General features: G+C 34.3%; 1 protein-coding gene across 13 annotated transcripts in view; it reads left to right on the top strand.

Annotated features, from left to right (window-relative positions):
• VPS13B (vacuolar protein sorting 13 homolog B) overlaps nt 1-21327 on the top strand; it is a 774030-nt gene that overhangs the window by 355716 nt on the left and 396987 nt on the right. For all 13 annotated transcript variants that reach the window (XR_006272367.1, XM_043484079.1, XM_043484085.1 and 10 more), the window contains one exon: nt 4602-4836. Coding sequence is in view for 12 of the 13 variants with exons in the window: in XM_043484079.1 (XP_043340014.1) it covers nt 4602-4836 (235 nt within the window). In the remaining variant the exon portion in view is untranslated. The remainder of the gene's footprint in view (nt 1-4601; nt 4837-21327) is intronic.

Here is a 21327-nt window from a genome sequence, read left to right as displayed (position 1 = left end):
GGTGGTTTTATAGTACTAAATGTAGTCTTGAGCAGTTTTTAAAATGAACTTGGATTGGAGGGCCTTTTCACCATAGATTAGCATAAACTCACTGATTTTTGTAGTTTTCCTCTGTTCACTCATCAGCAAAGTTTCTGTCTGTTACGTTTTTGTTCCAGAGCGACATAATTGGCAATGGCATGCGGCTGACAAAATAGAAGTACTCTGGCCTACGATTCACTAATAAAGGAGAACATTACCATGGTTTTTGCCAAAATCAGTCTTCTTGACTTTTAAATTGAAGGTTGTGTTGCTGTCCTATGGCATTTCCTGGGTGTTTTGGCTAGTTTCTGACAATGAACAGCATAGTGTCATGGACACTTTATTTTCCGTTTGAAAGATCCTTCTTTTGCTAATAATCTTTTATTCCTGTTAGGAGACAATTTCCCACATTCTGGGAGAGTTTTGGTATGAGTGTCAAAGTCAGATAAGCTAGAACAATTGAATTTTTTTCTCTCAGAAAGTTATATATGTATAACGAGATGTAGTAATCATGTCACATGATACATCTAATGTTCTCAAGTCCAGTGAACTTCCTGGCTTATCTGCAGGATTAAGTAAGAGTAGATGTTAGACATATCAGTTGTCAGTCACATTAATGTTAAAAGTAATGAATTACATTTAATGCTTAAAATTTTGCGTAGAAGGCTATAGTTTTATTTATAGACATTGAGAAAGTGACATCAGGTGCGTGATAGTTTGTTAGAAAGAGGAAGTCCTTATTACAGTCTAGGAATTTTTTTCTTGTCTTCCCTTGACAGGTATTTTTGAGAAAAGTATGGAGATTTATAACATTTCACTGTGGAAAAGAAGATAACCAAGGTGTACTTTTGAGGTCTTTAGCTAATGTCCTGAACTGTGTATATTTAAATTTGTACTAAATAGGAGGTTATTCCAAATATGGTCATAATGTATTGTGAATTTATAGAATAGGAAATAGTTTGGGCAATAGTTTATTTATGTTGCATAGTGCAAATATAATACTACTTATTTTGGTGGCCTTTATATGCATAAATAGCTAAACCATAAGCCAGTAGCATTTTAAAATAGAAGGATTGTGAGCGTCTTTTACAAATCCTTGAGAATTAATATATAGATCTGGCATATAGGAGATATTTAGTGTATGTTCATTGACTTTATTTAGCAAACATTTTGGTGACAGTTAATATGTTAACCTTTATTTCAAAGCTGATTTCCCCCCATTTACAGATGGGGAAGCTGAAGTCATGAAAAGATTAAATAGCTTGTCAAAGGTTCCACAGCTAGAGTTGAACCCATCTGGCTGACAACTCAGTTTTTTTAATCACTCTACTAGGTGTCTGTGAAATGAAATGATGAACAACATGCATTAAACAGCTTTTAATTAACATCATTATCTGGTGCTAATAAAAATAATTGTGTTCCTTCCTTTAACAATTATTTAGTACCTCTTTCATACTAGGTACAGTACTGTGTACTGAGACTGTAGCGTGAACAGAATAGGCACATTATCTGACATTATAGATTGTATGCTCTAGTGAAAATTATGTAAGGCTATTACTATTTAAAAATCCTCCTGTTTCAAGTTTGTTAAATGCTGGAACTATGTCCTTTCTCTGTAGTCCTGACTTCGAGCTCAGTTAATAGTGACTGTTAAAGAAGGCATGAATAAGAGAAAGAAAAAGTGAATGAAAATACAAAGTGCATTGTTTCTTCATTCTTATTTTTTATTTGAAACTGTGTCCTGAGTAGTAAATACATTCATACAGAGAACATTTTATTCCATATAAATTTTCTAAATACAATTATCACTAGATTTTCAAGTTTTGAAGAAAGGAAAACATTTGGGAAATAGCATTATTTTAAAGGGCAGAAAATATGGTATAACATTGTAAAGCATTTATATAAAGTTAGTGGTATATGATGGACAGTTTGCTAATTAAAATGCTTATTAGGTTAATACATAAATGAAACCTGTCTTAGTTTCTTCTTTTTAACTGAGTTGTGATCACAGTTGTAGAGTGCACAAATTAGAAAAATCAAAGGTTACCAAACTGTACTTATAGAGGATGGGGGGTACACAATGGCATATATCTTTTTAAGCAGCACTTGAAATTTCAGGAAAAAACAGAGCTTGGAACTTTAGAAAAATTGCATGATAATCATTTCAGTTATTGAAATAATACCAAATAATTTTTACTTTAGTGGTTTATCCTCAGGATATGATACTTAGCTATGTAGCCCTTGACCTAATAGGAATCAAAATAGAGGTGGTTCTACTTCAAGAATTTGTAATAATCCCTTCACTTTAACACATGAATGTGTTCAATATTGGCAAAAGAACATGTTGCTACCAAAACTGAAATAAGATCCTTGAAACAGAAAGGATGTTGCCATGGAAAAATGAAGTAACACTCAGTGCAGCTGTGATGCATTAATGAATAGGATATTTTTTTAAAAGATCATTTGTGTTTGGTGTGGCTCAGAGGGTCCCAACCAGATGGTTTCCATGAACATGATCTGACCCCCGGTTTGAGGACTTCTTACTGGCAGATTACTTCATTTTCTTTCCCTTGGATTGTCAGATCCTTACATTAATGCAAAATTTACTGCTGCAGATTTATATTCACTTACATAAATCATTCAACATTTTACATTAAAACCAAAATTTTAGACATACAGTTTAATAGTTATTTTAAAAGTGTAAAAAGATTTATGTGTTAGCTTTAGTATATATAATAGATGTAACATTATAACAGGTTTGAGCTCTTTGGATTATATGTTTTAGTTCTTATCATTAAAAGAATCCCTGCAACATACATCATTTTTTGGAAATTTTATTTTTTAATGTTGTTTTGTGTATCAGGTTAATATACTGTTGATTTTGTTTGTATTGCTCAGGTTGTTTTGATTTGATTAATTTATTTCTGAATTAGCACAATGTAAATTTGTTTCTCAAGACATCTATGTATAAATTTGTATACAGTGACATATTAAACTTATTACCTCACATTGTTGACAGCATTTGTCAACATAGCTTCAGTATCTAAAATAAAATGTTAAATACTGACCCGTCATTATTCGAGCTTATAACCATAGTTAACATAGGAGAATATGCTGTCAGTGCGCCACTCTAACTTGTGCAGTTTAGCGTCACTAATGAATTATGTTATACATTTGAAACAAAATGTAACATATTTGAGACAGTATGCACTTCTATTTCAGAAGTTAGAAATGTTGTGATCTTAAGTCAGTGAAGAACTACTTAACATATATATTTTTAAATCATCTAATCTACAAGATTAAATTCTAGAACTAAAAATTTTCATACTAGTATGAACCAATGTACTTATTTTTGTAAATTTTTACTTATATTTTTCTTCACTGAATTCATTGGTTTATCCATGCACAGAAATACTGAAGGAAAAATGAGTAAGTGCACATATAAGACTGGCAAATTATTTATCATACCAAGGAATTCCAGACTTGTTACATACCATGCTCTCACTAAGGAATATATTAACCCCAAGAGTACATATATGACTGTAGTCTTAGTTATCTTTTGTAAAATATGGTTTCTTTGTTATTTTAACTTGCTAGACTATCTAAACATTTATCAAGCAAACAAATTTTGGTTTTTATTAGATAATAAATTCAGGTAATAGCTTTGTATGCCAGTTATTTTATAAAATATTAGCAGGTTATATTTTGTATTTTATTAAAACTAATTCAAGTATGCCAGGCATTTTGGGCAGTTTACTAGCCAGGTACAGAATATTACCTTGTAATAGAGTCAGCTTAGACTAATAGGCTTTAACTTAAATATAGCTTTTGAATTAAGTACTCATGATGTATTCAGTTTTTTATTTGGTCTTGCTTAGTCTTACTTTAACTCTGTTATGGGCTGGCAACCTAAGTATGTACACTGGGGATAAGGAAGCATAAATATTTTACATGAAATCACAATTTAGGTAATAAATCAACATATGATAAAAGTAAGGACTAGCGCTCTGATTTTTAAGTCTCCTGAATTTTCTTCATTACTATATGTTACTAACGTGTTCTCCTTTAATGTTTATCTAGAGATAGAATCTGAGCATTTTAAGTATTTTTTCTTAAATTTCTGTCTGTAAAATAAAAGACAAAGGGACAAATTCACATAGAAGTAGACATATGTGGTTTTTTTATTTTTTAAAGTAAGAGCAATAAAATGCTAGTCAACTCTAAGGCCTTAGCTGGTGTTAACAAAATGTAATGAACTGCAAAAAAAGGAGGATTTTCTCACTTTTTTTTGCCAGCACATTTTCTAACTCAATCATGTTTCTTGGAAAGAACTGTGGAAAAGCAGCTATGTTTTCATTTCATGTCGCTGTGCTCTTTTGATCAAATTTATAGCAAGAAACAATACCTTTTCCAGTGTTTGTTGTATTCTTTAGTAAAATAAACTCATAAAGACATAAGTATGGGACATTTTCTTTTTTGGGCTTGCCTGTGTATTCTGTTAAAGATATTAGGTGATTGAGATTTGTTTATTCTCAAATTTAATCTGATCCAAATATTTTGGTTCTGTTTTTCTTTTCTAGCTTGAAATACAGTCTTGTTGTGTGTTTATCCCAAATGATAGTTTGCCTTCTCCTAGTACAATTGTATCTGGTGACATTCCTGGAACAGTAAGAAGTTGGTACCATGGACAAACCAGCATGCCAGGAACGCTTGTCCTCTGTTTGCCTCAAATAAAGATTGTTAGTGCTGGCCACAAGTATATGGACCCTCTCCAGGAGATTCCGTTTGTCATCCCACGACCCATCCTTGAAGAAGGTACATTTTTATGTTAAAGTCTTCCTATGGTTATTATATTTTATACTGATATTTTTAGTTTTCACCATTGTTTTTTTTTTTTAATTATGCCAGTGCATCTCTAAATCAGTCTTCTCATTGAAAGAACTTAATGGAAATGAACTAAGTGATATACAAAGTAGTTCTAAAAAGACAGTTGTACAAAGTAAATGAACTAAGTGATGTTGTTTTTTCATAGCCACACCTTTTATTATATATAGATGAAGACTACATACATATATATATAGACAGAGACTATCTGCCAAAGATTATAGGGCATACAGTATAATCACTGAAATGCTAAGCACAGATAAAATTAACTTGAGAAGAAAGTTGGTTTCGGATGTTTGCATTAAGCTGAACTAAGAATTATAAGTAGGTTGGTTTTAATTTAAGCCACTTGACTTAATTATCATATTTATGTACCATAAATACATGAATCGTTTATGTATTTATGATTTACACCATTTACATCAAGCTTGATATATTTCTATATCACTCATTTATTTAAATAAAGTAGATAGTTGTGTGATGATTGGAGCCATGGCTCTTTAATAAAGACTTGATTGCTGATGTTGGAGTGTTTTCAGTTGCAGGTTCATACCCTTTTGAACTTGGGTGCATTCATTTCGAACTATGTGAATCTGGAAAAGTTTTGAGTCACAAAGTCAATACTGTGAATCTATATTTTAATAACAAGCCTCAAATTTTTGACAGTGCTAAATAGGTCAACACCTTGTTCATATTATTAGGATGTAAGTGTCTGAATCCTGATATTGTTCAGATTACCACACATACTGTTATTGAAAAGTTAGTAAAGTCTTCAAGTTTTTTACTTTGACTTAATGTTGATTTCTGTCTCCCTTTCTCTGTTGTGATTTCCAGTGAAATATAGTTTTGTTAGGTTTATGTAAGCATGATTTTATCCAGAAATTAAGGTTGGTACTTAATGACATGAATACTATTATTATAAAATCATAGAATTCTAGTAGTTAGAAGGAACTTAAGAATTCTTCTAAAGTGCTCTTTGTCTTGATTCTTTCTCTAGCATATTGGGATAGCTGTTATTTGCTATTCATTTTTGGTTACAGGAAATTCCTTATTATCACAATAGGTGTTATATGCTAGCCTCATAAAGTAAGCTGGGGAGTGCGTCCTCTTTTAAAAAAAAAAATTAACTCTGGAATGATTTTTTTTTCTTTAATTTATTTTTATTAGTTGGAGGCTAATTACTTTACAATATTGTGGAATGATTTTTTAAAAATTGATTTGTACCTTGATTTTTGTTCAAACTCATTGCTAAAATTTACATATTGTAAAATTCCTCCTTTTAAAGTATATAATTAGATGATTTTTAGTGTATTTACCGTTCTTATGCAACCATCACCATCTAGTTTTAGAATAGTCTTATCACTATAAAAATAATTCGTACATCATTAGCACTTAGTCCTCTACTCCCATCCCCCAAGTCCCCTAGGAACTGTCTTTCTATGAATTTGCTTGTTTCAGACATTTTGTGATTGGAGTAAAAAAAACTTGTGGTCTTTTCTGACTGGCTTTTTTGACTTACCATAAATTTCAAGGTTGATTCCTGTTGTAGTATGTAAGTCTTCATTCCTTTTTATAGCTGAATAAAAGTTCATTTTATGAATATACCACATTAATTCATTGATTATTTGATGGACATTTGTGTTGTTTCTGCTTTTTAGTGATTATACATAATACTGCTATGATCATTCTTGTACATGTTTTGCATGGACATACGTTTTAAATTTCTATTCAGTTCAGTCGCTAAGTTGTGTCCAGCTGTTTGCAACCCCATGGACTGCAGCACGCCATGCTTTCCTATCCATTACCAACTCCCGGAGCTTGCTCAAACTCATGTCCATCAAGTCCATGATGGCATCCAACCGTCTTATCCTCTGTCATCCCCTTCTCCTCCTGCCTTCAATCTTTCCCAGCATCAGGGTCTTTTCCAGTGAGTCAGTTCTTTGCATCAATTGGCCACGGTATTGGAGTTTCAGCTTCAGCATCATTTCTTTTAGCTGCATGTAGTAGAATTGTTGGGTCATTTGGTAACTCTGTCCTTATCTTTGAAGCTGACAGGCTATTTATCAAACTGTCTGTTCCATTTTGCAATCCCACGTCAGAGAATGGAGGTTCTAATTTTTTATATTGAAGTACAGTTGATATATAACATTAGTTTATCCATATCTGTGTCACCACTTATTACTGTTCTGTTGTTACTGTCTTGTTGATTCTAGCCATCCCAGTTGCTGTGAAGTGCTATCTTGTAGTTTTTATTTTCTTGTCCCTAATGTCTGATGATGTTGAGTATCTTTTCATGTGCTTATTGGCCATTTGTAGATCTTGTTTTGTATTTTCTTCTTATATTCAAATTCTTTGCCAACTTTTTAGTTGAGTTATTTTTCTCTTTATTGTTGAGTTATAAGAGTTCTTTATATATTCTGATATCAGACCCTTAATAGATATGTGACTTGCAAATATTTTCTCCCATCCTCCCAGTCTTTTCATTATCTTAATTAATTGTTTGAATTTAATTATGTAAATAAAAATTTGTTTCCTTTATACTATTATATACATTAATTGTAATTCCTTTATCCCCTGCTGTATTGGAAATTATCCCTTAACTATTCTTTTTCTTTTTTTAATATTAGAAATTAGCACTCTTTGATTAAAGTCAACTCAAGGTCTAGAAATCTTAAGTTGCATATTTAATTTATTAAATTATGCATTAAATCAAGCTGTTTACTGTGCTCCTGAACATCACACAGGTCTGAAAATGCTTTAATTCATTCATCCTATCTGGATTAATAGGCTATCACGTAAAGAATAGTTGCTTGTATTTATTGTGAGTATATAATCAGGACAGGGTTTGGAACATTTATTTAGTGAAGAAAAGTGTTAGTCGCTCAGTTGTGTCCGATTCTCTGCAACCCCTTGGACTGTAACCACCCAGTCTCCTCTGTTCATGGAATTCTCCAGGCAAGAATACTGGAGTGGATAGCCATTCCGTTCTCTGGGGCATTTTCCCGACCCAGGGGTTGAACCTGGGCTTTCTGCATTGCAGGCAGGTTCTTTACTGTCTGTACCACCAGGGAATCATTTATTAAAGAGCCAGATAGTAAATGTTTTCAACTTTATCTGTTTACTGGTCTTGTTGCCACTTCTGAACCCTCCTTTGGCCATAGACAATAAGTCAATGAATTGACATAACTCTGTATCTGTGAAGCTTTATTTACAAAATCTGATGGTCAGATTCGGTCATGGGCCATGTTTGCTGACTCTTACACTAGTGCCTTTCTAGATGGTCCTTCTTACAGTTCAGTCCTGTATCCTATCGCAGGTCGTTTTCCTTTTGCCTTTTTGTGATGATATGTGGTTAGCAAACTGAATTTTATTTGTTTGAATATTTTTTTATTTCACTAGATATATAATTTATATATCCAGATATATTGCTAGGTATATAATTTCTTGTTATTTTAGTTTGGCCTATTAAAGATAGAGTCTTTGCTTGTAGCTCAGTTGGTAAAGAATCTGCCTGCAGTGCAGGAGACCCGGGTTCGATTCCTGAGTCAGGAAGATTTCCTGGAGAAGGAAATGGCAACCCACTCCAGTGTTCTTGCCGGGAGAATCCCATGGACAGAGTAGCCTGGCGGGCTACTGTCCATGGGGTTGCAAGAGTCGGACACGACTTAGAAACTAAACCGCCACCAATTAAAAATATACTGTTGTGCTGATTCTTTTGCTTTTCATTGTCCTATTGAGAGATCCACTTGCAGTTTATATTTCTTTGAAGATATTTTGTCCTTCCTCTCTGGCAACGTTAAGAATTTTAAAAATCTTTGTGTTTTAAAGTTTTTATATCAGTGTCTTTTTTCTCCAAGTTTTCTGGCATGATCTCTTCAGATATTACCTGTGTCTTTTTTTTTCTCAAATATATTTTAGAATTTTCACTTTTTATTACTGCATCATTCTTGTCTCTTTTTTGTACTTCTATGTTTTTTCTCTTTGACTTGATGACCTGCATTCTCAGTAATTTCTTTAGTCTGATCCTTCATTTTATTAATTTTTCAAAGTTGTGTCTGATATGCTGTTAAAGTTGTTCATTGAATTTTAATAAGCTTTTCTAGAATTGAAATGTATCATATAGAAAACTGTACAATTCTTAGTACACAGCTTGGTACATTTTATACTAAAGCTACTCATGTTGCCTACATCTGAATCAAGATAAAAATATTACCAATGATCTTCTCTAGTCCCCTGAGAACCTCTTTTTCTTCAGATTTAACCTATATTTTGATACCTAAAATCATAAATTAATGGGAAAAATGGGACAGTTTCATTTATGGTTTAGCCTAACATTATCATCATAGCCATTTGCATGCAAGCCTTGTGTCCTGTTAAGTTCTACACTGCAAATTGGTCTAGGGCTTTGTCTTTAATCTGCCTTAGTGTGAATGTTCAAATTTTACCTGTTTAGAAATGCCTCAGGCTATTTGTTTTGCTTATCTCTTAATTTCTGGCTTGTTCTATTTCCAGGCCTTAATAATCTTTACTATTGGGAGAAGCTTATTAATGATTTTATGGAGTGTGTGTGCTGGTGTGTGTTTGTGTGTTAACAGATATAAGTTTTAATCATGGTATGTGTTGCATAGAAACATTTTATAAATACATTGATTTTCATTTGTTTTTAGTGCAAAAGTCATTCAGGGCACTAAATCTGCCATTGGTTCTGGAAATAGAATCCCCCAGCAATTTAAAGATGTTATGACAATATTATAGCCACCCCCCACCCAATGGATTTTATGAATGGAGTAATATATATACACTACCGTATTATTTGGTATCTCTTCAATACTCATTTAATATTCTTCTTATTTCTATAACACTCCTGCCAACTTCAACTGTTTGTCCTTTTTATTTGATAAATTGTTTTATTCTTATCTTGTTTTTCCAACATATTATGAATGAGTTAAGAACTACAGAAATCTCCCTTTTTAAAACATATGATGTTTTTATATTCTGTAATTTTTTTTTCTCGAATCTTAGTTTATTTTCAACTTAAAAAAAAATCATTTACCAAATGGAGAGAACTAGAATCAAATAGAAACTTCTAAAGTCTATTTTTCATACTCCCTAGGAGACTACAGAGTGACTACATAATCAACATTGAAACCTAAAGTAGAAACAATTTTTTAACCACCTGGTTATTGCATTGGCCAAACCTACCCTGAAGAAAGGAGATTATTTCAAGATATTTGAAACTTTTTCAGACATTAGAAAATTATAGATACTAACTTCTTATGAAAGACCACAGATATGTTCTTTTCATTTTAAAAGTTGTCTGTAAAATATTTGCACAGAACCCTTTGATGCATATGTATAAAGAGTACTTTACTTTGTATCTTTGTATCTGTGCATAGATTTAGAAAGAATCTGGAGGTCTGTTCATTTTCAGCTTTCAACTAGTCCTGGTTTCAGTGTCACTTTGCATTGTCTTTCTTCCAACATATTTAAATATTGGAACCTGTTGAATGAATGATGGATGTCATGAGTCAGATTTAACCTTTATAGTTTATTTCTCTGTGCCTCAGTCACTTGCTATATTTACAAGTTTAAAAAAAATATCGATGTTGCACATCTGCTGTTTTGCCTTCTGTTCTCATCTTCATTTTGATTTATAATGCTTTTTTCCCCTTTCACTGTCATTTTCCTGGTTTCAGAATGTAGATAAATATTTTCAGTCATTCATGTTCAACCACATACGGAATGTGTCTAAATCTACATACCACCCTCCAAATATATTCCTTTCTAGCCTCCATCTCTGTTACTGTTGTTTTATGTTCATTTTTGTTCGGGCTTCCCGGGTGGCTCAGACAGTAAAGTATCCGCCTGCGATGAGGGAGACCTGGGTTCCATCCCTGGGTCGGGAAGAGCCCCTGAAGAAGGGCACGGCAGCCCACTCTGGTATAGCCTGGAGAATCCCCATGGACAGCGGAGCCTGGCAGGCTACAGCCCATGGGGTCGCAAAGAGTCGGACACAACTGAGCGACTGACTATAGCATTTTTGTTTAGTAAATGTTTTTTTGATAAATGTAGGCAGTGGGTTTGGTGAGTGAGGGTCTGGGGATTCCCTGGCAGCTCAGGAGGTAAAGAATCCGCCTGCAATGTGGTAGACATGGTTTGATCCCTGGGGTGGGAAGATCCCCTGGAGGAAGACCTGGCAACCCACTCCAGTATTCTTGCCTGGAGAATTCCAGTCTTCTTTTTCCTTTTCAGTCCTTTTTAGTGTTCTCCCCCTTTTTCTATATGGATTATACATTTGTCTCTATATAAGTGACTTCAGGTGATCACATCTTTTTTCATCATTCTCCCTGCTATCACATTATACATCTCTAACAATGATTCCTCTTTTGAGCTCTAGACCTAAATATGCAATGGCTTATTAGATAAATTTACTTGAATGTCCCACAAACACTCACAGTATGTGCCAAGCGAAATTCATCATTCCCATCTTCCACACCCCAAACTAAATCTTTTTATTTGTAATCATAATATTAACCATAGAAACTTCTACATAGATATCCAGGCTAAGAACCATGGAGTCATTCTACATACTTAACTTCTCTTTCACTATCTATAATTAATACAGTCACAAAGTTTAGCCAATTTTTTGTTGATCTCAAATATGTCTCTATTCTTTCCCATTTTATCCATTCCTAGCACCACCATTCTGGTTTAGACAGTCATGTTTTTATACAACTATCATAGCTAGCTGCAGTATCTAATCTCCTTGCCCCCAGTTTTCTTATCTTCCCCTGCAAGTCAGGTGATAGTGCCCTAAGGACTAAATAGAAAGTGAAAAACCATTAGAACAAATTTATAGTGTCTTTTAGAAAATATTTGAGAGAGAGAGAGAAGGTTTATGTATACCTTGATATTCTTTGGTTGTAAACAACAGAAACCAAATCAGGATAATTTAAGCAAAAATGAAACATTGATTCATTGCCTATATCCCACTGTAGAAAGCAACTTTGGATATTTAGTTAAAATTTCGATATTTCATCACCATTTGACTAATGGTTATGAAGACCATGGTCTCATAAGTTCATCATTAAGAAGAACTTTCATTTCTTAATCTTTTTTTTTTTAACTTGTAACTCCTGCAAAGTTATTGTTCTCTTGCTCTTTGTCTTTAGTGTTCCTTGGTTATCATTCTGGAGTGCTAAATTTCCGTTAAAAATTTGATTTTTGAAGCTAGTGTTTAGATTAAAAAAAAAAAAAAGAAACTAATGTTTAGATTCAAAATACAGTGATCTAGTCATTAATGATAGACTAGATCATGCAAACATAATGATCATATGAACATAATGAAAAAAAATCCTTTAGCTTTACAGTAAAAGATGATCAATAGAATGAACAAAAGTGTTGTCATTATATAGATCTGAGCCTTCTTCTGAACTGAACTTAGATTTCTAAAGTTCAGAATGAGGAACTGTTTGTTGAAATGTGTCATCTGATTTCAATTGCCATGGAAGGGAGAGATGACTGCTAATATAGCCAGATCCAATCTGTGTATGGTGTTTGGGTCAAAATCAACATCTTGGGTTTCATTAGAGAGCATTTGCAGTGAGGCTTGCAGATGTAATTTGCTACATCCAGCTCACACCTCTGAGCAGATGGGTTTCTACCCTGTGCCTAGCAGAAGTTTGTGTTTCCTTCTTTGAAAGAGTTGCCTGTGACTTTAATAAAATATTTTGACAGACTTGGAATATTGAGATCATTTATAAATTAAAACTCTGCATTGTTGAATTTAGTGAGTTTTAATAAAAACTGAGAAGAAAATTGTTGAACAACCATGGAAAACATGAGAGCTATTTTTCTGTGTAATTCTGGTCACCTCAGTGGTTCGTACATATTGTTACAATATAGATGTTTTAAAAATATCATAGTTTATTATAATTTTACTTATTCTGAAAGATGGTGATATACCATTGCAATAGTTTTTTAATTCTTAAACCTTACGTAAGTGAGATGGTCTGGGGAAAAGAGAAAGCCCAGAAAAGAGCTATAGATTTGTTCTTGAGGATGTTGTTTTTAAATAAATTTCTTGGAAGGCATCCTATAGGTATAACAAACAAAGTTAAGCTGTTGACTGCCTAAACATATTTAATATAATTGCTACAGACATTGTTCTCTTCTCAGTAGCTCACATTCATCAATAACTCACATTCATCCTGTGCAATCATTTGTTAACCTGTGGATTCTGTGACTTTTAAAGGCCAGACAAGAAACCTTACTTTATTTGCTGTTAATCAATTTTGCATTCCACCCGCACAAATATTTATTTTAAAAACTAAAGCCAGTGTGGCAGATCTAATATCCTGCTCACCTTTTAAAAATAAACTGTATAATTTACAGCCTTCAGTTGAGTTCAGTTCAGTCACTCAGTAGTGTCCGACTCTTTGTGACCCCATGAATCGCAGCACACCAGGCCTCCCTGTCCATCACCAGCTCCCGGAGTTTACTCAAACTCATGTCCATCGAGTTGGTGATGCCATCCAGCCATCTCATCTTCTGTCATCCCCTTCTCTTCCTGCCGCCAATCCCTCCCAGCATCAGGGTCTTTTCCAGAGTCAACTGTTTGCATGAGGTGGCCAAAGTACTAAGGTTTCAGCTTCAACATCAGTCCTTCCAATGAACACCCAGGACTGATCTCCTTTAGGATGAACGAGTTGGATCTCCTTGCATTCGGAGGGACTCTCAAGGGTCTTCTCCAACACCATAGTTCAAAAGCATCAATTTCTTCAGCGCTCAGTTTTCTTCACAGTCCAACTCTCACATCCATACATGACCACTGGAAAAACCATAGCCTTGATTAGATGGCCTTTGTTGGCAGAGTAATGTCTCTGCTTTTTAATATGCTGTCTAGGTTGGTCATAACTTTCCTTCCAAGGAGTAAGCATCTTTTAATTTCATGGCTGCAGTCACCATCTGCAGTGATTTTGGAGTCCCAAAAAATAAAATCTGACACTGTTTCCACTGTTTCCCCATCTAAAACTCAATATTTAAAAAAAATAAAAACACACTAAGATCATAGCATCCAGTCCCATCACTTCATTGAAAATAGAAGGGGAAAAGATGGAAACAGTGACAGATTTCCTCTTCTTGGATTCTAAAATCACTGCAGATGGTGACTGCAGCTATGAAATTAGAATATGATTGCTTCTTCACAGGAAAGCTATGACAAACCTACACAGTATGTTAAAAAGAGAAGATGTCACTTTGCCAACAAAGGTCCAGATAGTCAAGGCTATAATTTTTCCAGTAGTCATGTATGGATGTGAGAGCTGGACCATCAAGAAGGCAGAGTGCCGAAGAATTGATGCTTTCGAACTCTGGTGCTTAAGAAAAGTCTTGAGATACCCTTGAACAGTAAGATGATCAAACCAGTCAATCTTAAAGGAAAATCCTGAATGCTAATTGGAAGGACTAATGCTTAAGCTTATGCTCCAATAGTTTGGCTACCTGATAAGAACAGACAACTCATTGGAAGAGGCTTTGATGCTTAGGAAGTCTGAAGGAAGAAGGAGAAGAGGGTGACAGCGGATGAGATGGTTGGATGGCATCACAGATTCAGTGGACATGAACTTGGGCAAACTCCGGGAGATGGTGAAGAAGAGGGAAGACGAGTACTACAGTCTATGGGGTCACAAAGAGTTAGACGTGACTTGGCGATTGAACAAACAAACAATTATTATATTTATTATACAATTCAGATAATAATGCCTGAGAAAAATATTCAGTCATGTTTTTTCTTTTACTGTTTTATCATGAGCATTATGTATGAACTTAACATTTTTAATCTATTAAAAGTAAGAGAGTTTAGACTTTAGACTTTCACCATTAAGTACAATGGTAGCTGTGAATCTTTTAAGATGATTTATTTATTTATTTGGTTACTCCAGGGATTAGTTGCGGCACGCAGTATCTTCAGTCTTTCTTGAGGCACATGGGATCTATAGTTGTGGCATATGGCATCTAGTTCCTTGACCGGGGATCGAACCTGGACCCCTGCATTGGGAGCTCTGAGTCTCAGCAACCACTGGGCTGCCAGGAAAGTCTCTAGCTGTGGATTTCATAGATGCCCTTCCTTATGTTGAGAAGAATCATTTTCTTCTCAGTTTATTGAGACTTTATCATGAGGTAGTTCAAGTTTTATCAAATATTTTTATGAATCTAGTGAGATGATGTGTCTTTTGCCCCCACTTTATGCTATAATGTGATATATTTCATTAATCAGTTTTACATAACTAATTGATTAAACTAATCTTGTATTTCAGAATATAGACCATGGGGTTATGGTGTGTCATCTCTTCATATGATGCCAAACATAGTTTGCCTTTTAATTTTTTTTTTTATCTATAGTCACAAAGGATTTTAGTCTACAATACACAAAGGATTTCTATCAGTGTCTTTGGTTTTTATATCAGGGTAATACTGGTCTCATTGACACACAGTGAAATGAAAGTCACTCAGTTGTGTCTGACTCTTTGCCACCCCATGGACTGTATAGTCCATGGATTTCTCCAGACCAGAATACTGGAGTGGGTAGCCTTTCCCTTCTCCAGGGGATTTTCCCAACCCAGGGATTGAACCCAGGTCTCCCGCATCTCAGGCAGATTCTTTACCGGTTGAGAGACAGTAAAGCGTCTGCCTACAATGCAGGAGACCCAGGTTCGATCCCTGGGTTGGGAAGATCCCCTGGAGAAGGGAATGGCAACCCACTCCAGTACTCTTCCTTGCCTGGAAAATCCCATGGATGGAGGAGCCTGGTGGGCTACAGTCCAAGGGGTTGCAAAGAGTCGGACACGAGTGAGCAACCTCACTTCACTAATACTGGTCTCATAGAATTAGCTGGGAAGTTGTTTCTCTGCCTATGTGTCTGAAATTTATTTTCTTTGAGGAGGATTGGCACCATTTTTTTAAAATATTTGTGATGCCATGTAGAATTGGTGAACGATTTTTTTAGTCAAAAAACTTTTAATTTTTGAATGCAGTGTGTTTTCCTTTTAAATAGAATTTAGTTAGATTTTGATTTTTTGTGCAGTCTGACAATCTCTTATTTTTAAATGGGATGGTTTGACCATCTATATTTCATGTAATGATGTATTTTAATTAAGTTGGTCATTTGCTGTTTGTTAATCATTTCTCTTGTATTTTTTTCCTCTGTTTGTTTTTTATACCTTCTTTGTTTGAAATGTATTCAGTTCAGTTCAGTTCAGTCCCCCAGTCGTGTCCGACTCTTTGCGACCCCATGAATAGCAGCACGCCAGGCCTCCCTGTCCATCACCAACTCCCGGAGTGTACCCAAACCGTATTACAGTATACTATTTCATTTCCTCCATTGATTTTTTTTTATTATGTGTTAGATAATGATGGATATAAGAATTATTCTGTGCATTTGAATTTATCACACTCAACCTCAGATATATTTTAACTTAATTCTGCTCAATTATAAGATAATTATTTGAACATAGTTCTGTTCTCTGTTCCTTTCTGTTCATATATATATTATGTCTCTATGTGTCGTAACCCAGTCGTATAGTTTTATATTCATTGTTCTGTAATTAACTGCTGTTCTTTGCCAGTCTCCAGTTTGTTTTCAGTTAGAGCTGCTCCACGTGTAGATGTTTTTTTGATGTTTGTTGGGGAAGGTGAGTTCAGTGTCCTTCACTCTTCCATCCTGTTTGATAGCCTCCTCGAATATCACGTTTTCTTTATTCATCTAATGATAGACAGTGAGCTTTCTTCTATATATTGGATATTGTGAATAATGCTCCTCTGAACATTGTGGTACACATACCATTTTCTAGTGGTCTTATTGTTTTCATTGGATCAATACCCTGAAGTGGAATAGCTAAATGGTGTGGTAGTTCCGTTTTTAATTTTTTGAGAAGCTTTCATACTTTTTTCCATAATGTTTGTACCAATTTACGTTCTCATCAACAGTGCACAAAGGGTGCCCTTTTGTCTGCATCCTCCCCAACACTTGTTATTTATCGTCTTTTGATAACAGCCGTTCTGACAGGTGTGAGATGTCATCTCATTGTGGTTTTGATTTGCGTTTCCCTAGTGGTTAGTTTTGTTGAGCATCTTTTCCTGTGTCTGTTGGCCATCTGTATGTCTCCTTTGGAAAAACGTCTGTGCAGGTACTCTGCCCATTTTTTTAATCAGATTGTTTTTATGATAGAGTTGAGTTGTTCATGTATTTTGGATGCTGTGGATTCTCAGTTTCTTGGAAGGAATGTAGCCTTGGATTGTTCCAGCTGTTTGACATTTGAGCTTCTTTACTGAAGTTCTTGACAGTGTGTTTGGTGTTTGGTGTCATCTTTTTTTTTGATGACTTCTAGCCCTCATTGATAACTTTGTAAACTTTTAATGATTCCTTTAATGCCTTTCCACTCCCTATAAAAGCTGTTGGAGACCACTTTCCCTCCTGGCTCAGATGTTAAAAGAGTCTGCTTGCAATGCCAGAGACCTGGGCTTAATCCCTGGATTGGGAAGATCCCCTGGAGAAGGGCAAGGCAACCCACTCCAGTATTTTTGCCTGGAGAATTCCACGGACAGAGTAGCCTGGCGGGCTACAGTCTATGGGGTCACAGAGAGTCCAACAAGACTGAGTTCCTAACACTTTCACTTTCATGCTTTTCTCAAGGTTATCTGATTATTTTCCCTACCCAGTATACAGCCTCTTCATTACTTTAATGAAAGCATTGGCCACTTCCCATCCAAATAGTTTCCTGATGCAGGACCTTTATACTTAGTATTCACCTTCTGGAATATTTTTTTTCTTAAGTAACTTCACGCCTTTTGTCTCTGTGGAATGTCATTTTATCTGAGTGGCTTTTCTGGACTATCCTATCTTAAAGTGGCAGCACTCTGTTCTATTTTCCTGCTTAATTGTTTTCAGAACATCTACAACTATCAAAATACTGTATTTCATTAAATTATTATTTTATTATCCTTCTTTCCACAGCTACAGTGCAAACTCCATGGGAATAGTGAGGCTGTATTGTTCACTGCCCTCTCCCTTGGTCCTTGAATAACATCTAATTTTACATTTAAAGTTGATTAGCCATTTCCGACTCTTTGAGACCCCACAGACTATACAGTCCATGGAATTCTCCAGGCCAGAATACTGGAGTGGGTAGCCTTTCCCTTCTCCAGGGGATCTTCCCAACCCAGGGATCAAACCCAGGTCTCCTGCATTGCAGGCAGATTCTTTACCAGCTGAGCCATAAGGGAAGCCCAAGAATACTGGAGTGGTTAGCCTATTCCTTCTCCAGTGGATCTTCCTGACCCAGGAATCGAACTGGGGTCTCCTGAATAACATCTAGTATATATTTATGTCAGTAAATAACTTGTTTAACAAGTAAATCTACCTTACCTGAAATAAGTCTTTAGTCTGCTCGTTGCTTAGGACCAACCCATTTTTATTCATTTATCCATCTCTGTCCATCCTTCCCTCCCTTTCTCCTTTCTTTCCTAGCTTCTTTCCCTCCTTCCTTCATAGAGTAAATATTTATTGAGTGCATACTATATTCTATGCACTATGTTTTTAAGTAACTTGCTTCATAAATTATAACTTTCTTATTTAAATGCTTGTCATATAAAAATGCTAACATTTCTTTCAGCTTACTCAGTTAACAGAATAAACCTGTTACATGGAAATCCAGTGGAAAACTTTTAACCCTTGATATTCGTTGATTGGTTTTTGAAATTCTTTCTTAACTTCAGGAATAACCACTTGCCTTGATTCATTTTCTGTGAATAATGGCAGCTTTTTTTGAATATCTTTTTTGGGCTCTTTTCTCTATATACTTTCTTCTTCACATGTATAGCTTTACTAGATATTCTCGTCTAGTCTATACTTAACCTATCACCTTTTCACTGTTGGTTTACAAATCTGTAAGATTTTCACATATCTGACTTCTTTGTTTCTTTTTTTATGTCCTTAGGTATCTATTTGACCTAGATTGTCCATCAGCTGGCAGTGAAAACATTATAGAATATTGTGTTAAAGAGTAACAACCATTTTCAGTACCAAAAATTGCTCTATTCATTAATTTCACAGCTAAGTCCCTGATCACACCTGTCAGCTTTAGCATGTTTTTAAAGGGGTACACCTGAGCGCCAGAGAATGGAGCCATATTTGAGGTGCCAAGTTATGGATAAACATGATCTCTAGGACTCAGATTTTCCTCCATACTGTTCCCTTCATTTCGAGATTTTCACAGAGTCATTGCTTCAAACTCTTCATTTAGAATTTGTAATAGTTTCTTGAACTGAAGGAGTATGTCATCCGTGAACTTCCTACCTTTCAAAAAAATTCTTTAAATAGTAATACTAAATTATAAAAGAAGTGAAATTTATCAAGGCTTTACTTTTTATATTTTTACAAAATACTTTTTTCCCTTTACTTGTTACTCTTTTGTCTTTGCTTTTGTCACTAAGTGCATTCTTTTACTATATTCCTGTGAACAGAAAAGGCATGGGTTGGCTTAGCACTTCATGTGGAAATAGGAAAGGATTTAGGAATTAGAATTTCTCCTCTAACAAGAAGGGGTAGTTAGAGCCCTCATTCTTACTGAAGTCTCTGATGTGAAATCCAGCTCATTCTTCTGTGCAGGTGGTTATTGTCGTGTTTTTTGGCACTCAAGAAACCAAGTTAAGTGAATTGATATGCCTACTCTTAAGTCAGTAATGTAAAATGAACACATACATGTGTATCTTTTGTTTCTAACAAATGCTTATTTATTTGGAAAGATAACATAGCAAAGCTTTTATATATTAGTCTCTTGGTTTTCATCTAACAGCAGTAAACAATTCTTGTGTAGAAGTCTTCGGAAGATACTAGATTTAGCTCAAATTGACTAAAATGACTACATGTATTATGTGTTGTGTTAAGGAAAATGATAAATGTATTCATTAATTAGAATGTCTGTTGTAAATCTTTAAGTATTTTTTTTATTGTTGTAAATATAATGTATGTATCTGAAAATGTTTTGGAAAATGAATCATGTCTTAAGCATGTCTTAAGTTTGAGACTACAGTGTTGGTAAAATACGTATTCAATTAAATAGCTTAATATAGTATAATTGACTATTCAGTTATTTAAGAAAAAGCTAACATAGAAAATAACCAGCTAACCATAGAAAACAATACCCAATATTTATTTTTAAGTTATAATCCATATATCACTGAGTCTTGAGACCCAAGAAATATTTTATGATAATATTTCCTTAATTATGTAGGTGTCTTTGTATAATAAGTGAGGTGAGGCTTGCCATTAGTTAGTGGTAAATCGCTTTAGAAAATAATGTAGAATTGTAATATCTCTTGACAACCTGCAGAAACTGAGGATATATCTTGTTAGTTGACCATATGACCTAAATAAACAGAGCATTGCTATAATTTTAACATTTCTTTTAAAACTGTTAAGTAGTTAATTGCTGGAAGGACAGTGTGAGGCTTTGAGATTGTTTTAGTTTTTTAAAAGCAATAATTTTTCTGGTTTTGCATTGTTTATAATTGCAATCATAGGTTTTAAAGATTTAAAAAAACAAGTATTATATGTCTTTATGTAGTAATGAAATGTTGATGGTTAATTTATTATTAAATCAGTAATAATTTTCAGAAATGAATAGTACGTAGCATTGAATACTTGAGTTTCTAGAGGTAAAGAAAGGAAAATATCTCTCAAATTTGAAATGAATTATCTATTTTTTTCATTATTTAATAATCATGAGGTTTTAAATATAAATTTTATTAGTTTATACATGCAATACATTTTACATTTTCTAATACAAAGCAATATTTTCTTCTAAATGTAGAAATTTGGTTACAGAGCAGATAAAATTATAATTGCTCTTTTTCATTTCCTTTTCTTCCAGGCATTTCAGCAGTTCCCTTCTGCCAGGGGAATTGATTAGGTTTTCTATTTTTTAAATGCCTTCATTACTCAAACATTCCCAGTGTTTAAGTTAACATCATGTAGAGTTAAAGAAAGTCTTTTATCTCAACTGTCTTTAAATCAATTTAGTGCTAAGTGGTTTGGGGAAACAGTGTCAGCAGTTTTGGCTTATTTATGTTTGTATAAAACAGTGAATCTGTTTCCAAATTGTGAACCTTTGCAATTAGCAATAGTATATTCCTGATTCCACTAATCATATTTGAAATAAAAATCTACCGGAGTCATACTGTATTGTTGGATATGGGGATAAGACTTAAGGAGTAGAGGAAGGCACTTTTGTTTTGGTTTCTAAAGATACTTGATGAAGGTTACGAGAGGAAAGCAAACTGAGAGAGTCTCTAATATTAACCAACTTTCTTCATTTTCCATATTGATGTTTATAAGATTATTTACCTAGGCACAAAGTTATATAC

Source organism: Cervus canadensis, chromosome 12, assembly GCF_019320065.1.
Source record: "Cervus canadensis isolate Bull #8, Minnesota chromosome 12, ASM1932006v1, whole genome shotgun sequence".
Classification (NCBI taxonomy): domain Eukaryota; kingdom Metazoa; phylum Chordata; class Mammalia; order Artiodactyla; family Cervidae; genus Cervus; species Cervus canadensis.
This window is presented reverse-complemented; position numbering and strand designations above follow the sequence as displayed.